At 53.5% G+C, this 5,181-nt stretch overlaps 1 protein-coding gene across 2 annotated transcripts; it reads left to right on the top strand.

Moving 5' to 3' along the window:
- The first annotated feature begins 768 nt into the window (after positions 1-768).
- Positions 769-4,448, top strand: TRAPPC5 (trafficking protein particle complex subunit 5). 2 transcript variants are annotated; one of them, XM_073318680.2, is made up of 2 exons: positions 769-902; positions 1,582-4,448. In XM_073318680.2, the coding sequence occupies exon 2, from the start codon at positions 1,586-1,588 to the stop codon at positions 2,150-2,152; it is 567 nt and encodes a 188-aa protein (XP_073174781.1). In that variant the 5' UTR covers positions 769-902; positions 1,582-1,585; the 3' UTR covers positions 2,153-4,448. The 2 variants fall into 2 exon arrangements, with proteins under 2 accessions (XP_073174781.1, XP_073174782.1); XM_073318681.2 differs by lacking the exon at positions 769-902 and adding an exon at positions 949-1,004.
- Positions 4,449-5,181: the final 733 nt, after the last annotated feature.

Raw genomic sequence — 5,181 nt, 5'->3', positions numbered from 1 at the left:
TGTAGCTGACACAGTGTAGCTGGCACAGTGTAGGTGACACAGGGTATAACTGACACACAGGGTGTAGCTGACACAGTGTAGCTGGCACCAGTGTAGGTGACACAGGGTATAACTGACACACAGGGTGCAGCTGACACAGTGTAGCTGGCACCAGTGTAGGTGACACAGGGTATAACTGACACACAGGGTGTAGCTGACACAGTGTAGCTGGCACCAGTGTAGGTGACACAGGGTATAACTGACACACAGGGTGCAGCTGACACAGTGTAGCTGGCACCAGTGTAGGTGACACAGGGTATAACTGACACACAGGGTGTAGCTGACACAGTGTAGCTGGCACCAGTGTAGGTGACACAGGGTGTAACTGACACACAGGGTGTAACTGACACAGGGTAGCTGGCACAGTGTAGGTGACACAGGGTATAACTGACACACAGGGTGTAGCTGACACAGTGTAGCTGGCACCAGTGTAGGTGACACAGGGTGTAACTGACACACAGGGTGCAGCTGACACAGTGTAGGTTTCAGAGTGGTAGCCCTGTCAGTCTGTATTCGCAACAAGCCCCACCCCCTTCCCTTAGGCCACACCTCCCGCAGAAAGTCGCGCTCGCTTCCTGCAGCCTGGCGGCTGACAACGAGCCACACCCACCGGTCGGCCTCGCCCCCGCCCCCCCCCCTCCCGCCAGCCGAGCCCGTTACCACGTGACCCCTGCCCCTACGAGAACCAGTCCCGGTTGCTGTGGTGACCAAGCCCCGCCTCCCTGTGGCTGGTGCGGCGCGGCCCGTTTGCAGCAGCGGCAGCCGTAAAGCGCAGAGTGCGGCCGGGAACGGGGGCGGCTCATTGGCTTCCGCTCCCTCTTCCCCCTCCTGGAGAGAGGCGCCCCGCCCCGCCCCCGCCGCGCGTGAGTGCCCGGCCGGGCCCCCGGCGCGCGGGTCGGGAGAGGTGGGGGCGGGTCGGGGCGGGGCGGCACGCCTGAGCCCGGCGGGGGCCGTCTCTGGCGTTGGTTCGTGGTGCTGGGGACAGGGTGACGGGGTTGGGTCCCAGGGACGCGTGGGTCTCCTCGCCCCCTGTAAGGGGGGGCCCTCGGGATCCCTCCAAGGCCCTCGGCAGTTGTGTGAATCCCGGGCCGTTGCCCCAGCCGGATTCCAACTCTGGTGTCAACTTTTAGCTCCCCAGACTCAAATCCTGCCCCACCCCACGTGGCGTCGGTCGGGCGGCTCCTTCTGTGCTTCTTGTGCTGCCCCCCTGCTTGTGTGCCCCCCCCAAGCCTGGCTGCCTCTCGGCGCCGGACCAGGGAGCCCTGTATGCGCAGCCACCCCACCCCAAAGGTGCCTGGCTGCCTCTCAGCATTGAGTACGGGATCCCTGCAGAGGTATTGTTGTAAAGCCCCTGGGAATGGAAGGTGCTATAGACACATCAGAGATTTGTTCATCAGATTTCTTTTATTTTTTCTTCTGTGTATCGCAGTAACACTTTGCAGCCTCAGCTGCGCTCAGGGCCCCATAGTGCCAGGCGCTGCAAAGACACCTCATAAGAGACGGTACCTGTCCCACAGAACTGAGTATTTTGTTCTCCTTTAGGACAATGGATTCACGCTTCACTCGTGGGAAATCTGCCATCCTGGAGCGGTCTCTGACCCGGCCAAAGACAGAGGTCAGCCTGAGCGCATTCTCTCTGCTCTTCTCCGAGATAGTCCAGTACTGTCAGAACCGGGTCTACTCCGTCTCTGAGCTCCAGAACAAGCTCTCTGAGCTGGGCCAGCAAGTGGGAGCTCGCATCCTGGATGTGCTGGTCATGCGGGAGAAAAACGGCAAGCGGGAGACCAAGGTCATCAACATTCTCCTCTTCATCAAGGTGACGGTGTGGAAGGCCTTGTTCGGGAAGGAGGCGGACAAGCTGGAGCAGGCCAACGACGATGACAAGACCTACTACATCATCGAGAAAGAGCCACTGATCAACACGTACATCTCGGTGCCCAAGGAGAACAGCACGCTCAACTGTGCCTCCTTCACAGCTGGCATCGTGGAAGCCATCCTCACCTACAGTGGCTTCCCCGCCAAGGTGACGGCCCACTGGCACAAGGGCACCACCCTCATGATCAAATTTGATGAGTCCGTCATCGCGCGAGACAAAGCCCTGGACGGCCGCTGAGCGCACTGCTGGGGGAGCCGGCGTGCTGCTCTCGTACATGTGCACTGTGTAACTAAAAGGACTGTGTTAGGATGTCCTCAAAGGGGTGCCGTGGCTGGTCTGGTGCAGGCTGTGTGCAGATCAGAATGAATCTACATGAAGCAGAGGGGGCCTCAGCCCAGTTCCAGTGGAACACATTTCCCCGTCATATTAATTGCCCCTCCCTTCCGCTCTCCCACTCCCTGTTCAATTCTTGGCTGCTGCCAGGGATGCCAACTGGCAGCCAAAGATGCATCCACACTGCAGCTGGTGGTTGTCATGCTCAGCTCGGGTAGGGATACGCAGGCTAGTTCTGACTGAGCTAACGCACTAGAAATACCAGTAGCAGTGGTGGCACAGGCGCGTGGCTGGGGCTAACCACCCTGGACGTACCTAGAATCTCAGACAGGCTTGTGCTCGGGCAGCTAGCTCGAGCCGCAGCCCCTGCCAGAACATGATCCCGTCTGAGATCCTAGGTACACACTCTGGTGGCTAGCCCTTGCTGCTGCTGCTGCTGCTTTTAGTGTGCCAGCTTGAACAGAGCTAGTGTGTGCATCTCCACCCGAGTGGGGATTACACCTCCCTGTTGTCTGTAGACAGACTTAGACTCTGAACTCTGCTCTTGCCTATGAGATGATCTCTCCCGCGTGCAGAGCTGAGATATGTTGGTGGGGCAGCATCAGGAGGTTTTTTCCCATGTGCCCAACCCCCTGCCCGCAGAGCTGATGGGAGAGCAGTTGCCCCACAGGAGGTGGGTGTGTGACCTGTTTTTCAAGATTGGAGAAAACTGAAACTTTCCCCAGCTTAATAAAATAAAGTCAAGAAGTACTGGTTCCTGGGCTGCAGCATCTTTAGACCTAGGCTGCTGCTTCTGCTCTGGCCTATTTCAGCAGTTCTGACTTCTGCTTTCTGACTGCTTGTGTGTGTGGGACTCAGCGTGGTTCTTAGTGGGACAGGGCAGCCACGCCCCAGAACCACTCGCACAGCCAGCTCCAACGAGCTGCCCTGATTGGCAGTCCTAGCAAAGCACAGCACTGAACATCCCACTGCCTTCTAGATTGGATCCCTCCAAGGCAGGTTTGAGACACACTGGTGGGGAGGGACAGGGACAGAGTTTGTGTCAGAAGCTTCCCCTTCTGCTGCCCATGAAGCAGGTTCTGAATGGGTCAGTTAGTCTGAGGGTTAAAATCCAGCTTTTCCTTTCAGAGCATAGCACGCTCACGCTTTCAAACCGCGGCATGTATGCTCAGTGCCCGGTGAGGATGGAAACACAAAACTAGACATCTTTACCATGCCAACAGCCAGGCTGTTCCCAGACGAGATTTAACATGCTTCTTGCCTGAAAGGTGACCTGCCACAGGGAACATATTCTCTGTTGCTGCTGGTTTACAGTGTTTGGGGGAGATCTGAATGTGGGAGCAGTGGGGATTTTCTTCAAAAACTTGATGCTTTGTTTAACCTTCAAAACAGCTGAGATGTGATGTCTGGCAGCCTCTGCTCTTGCTGGAGAAGTTGCTGTCCCTAAACATTCAGCAGGCAATGAGTTGTGATACCTTATTCCACCCCCACAGTGCAAGCTTAATGAAAGGGACATGACTGGCTTGAAAACAAATCTCACTGAAAACTCTGCATCTGTACCAGTTGCGAGTAACTCCTAATATCACTTTGACAGGAAGTAGTTTGCAAAGAAAAGAGATTCCTCTTTTCAGCTCCTTTCCTTTGTGCAGCAATTCCATGCCATCAGTTTCCCTATTCCTCTGTTGTCAGTTTCTTCCTTGCTGAAAAGAGCATTAAAAGCATCAACAGAAAAGCAAGCTTCCTCTCCCCCTCACGCATCTTTTTTTTTAAAAGGAACTTGAGTTAAAATGGAAATTTTCAGAAAGTTGTTACATAAAGGGAGGTTCTGTCAAAACCTTGAATTTCAAAATCCTCACGTTGACAATGAGCCCCTTTTAACCAGAGAATCTGATGCTTTGGATCTTTACCAAGCTGATAATATTTTCCTAGTTAACAAACTAAAATTCAGTTTAGTTAAATGGCCTTTTTTCATTTCTCTCTGTCAGGTTGTTACCCTCCCCCATCCCCATTTCAGGTTCATCGCTCATTCCTTTGCATCCCATGGTTCACAAAGAAATGAATTGTTTTGCATTCTGTGTGTGCTGGTTTTATTGATCACTTTTCTATTGTACATGCTCTTTGGGCAATGAGTGCTGTATATAATCTTGGGAAAGCCTAGCAGGACCTGTCTAACTCTACAAATAAAATCAGTTTATACCCAGCCTGTATGTGCGTGTGTCCTCAACGCTTGAGTCTCAAAGCAAGATTTTGTTCCAGGCACCATTAAAGCACAATACCCTACAGGTTCTCACAGTTGCGGATTGTGTGGATCATCTCTTGAAAGTGAGAGTGTCACATAGACATTTCCCCTCTGTTTTAGTTCTTCTGTGAGCATCCTTCTGTTCATGATTGCTTGCACTCTGACAGCTAAGGCACTGTCATCTTCCTTATCTTTAAGCATACATTCCACCCCTTGAATTGTTTACATGGAAGATTAATGTTAGGGTGTTTCAGCTGTCTTTAGTACAGTGGGAAGTTCTGTTACACAGTGCCCATTACTGATGTTCAGAGTCTGCGTAGAGCGGATATACTGCTGATGTGTAGGTAGCCCAAGGGACACCCCAGAGTCTGTTGCCTGTTGCCATTGGTATGACTGTAGCGCTGAGAGGCCCCAACCCAGATTGGGGCTGCATTGGGTTGGGTGATGCACAGACACACAGGGCTTGTCTTCACTATAGTGCTAAATCGGCACCACTGTGATCAATGCTGCCGCGGCAGTTTAGCAGGTCTGCTGAAGATGTGATAAGTCTACGGGAGAGTGCTCTCCTATTGATGTAATCAATCCACCTCAACGAGAGGGCTCCCCAAGAGGCTGCTTCCCCAGAGCTGGGCTTCATGTTCTTTGCCACGGGAGGCAAAGACTGTCCCCCAGACCTCTCCGCAGTGCAATCCTG

The sequence above is a fragment of the Lepidochelys kempii genome, chromosome 20, assembly GCF_965140285.1.
Source record: "Lepidochelys kempii isolate rLepKem1 chromosome 20, rLepKem1.hap1, whole genome shotgun sequence".
Taxonomy (NCBI): Eukaryota; Metazoa; Chordata; order Testudines; family Cheloniidae; genus Lepidochelys; species Lepidochelys kempii.
The sequence above is the reverse complement of the archived record's forward strand: the minus strand, read 5'-3'. Positions and strand labels throughout refer to the sequence as shown.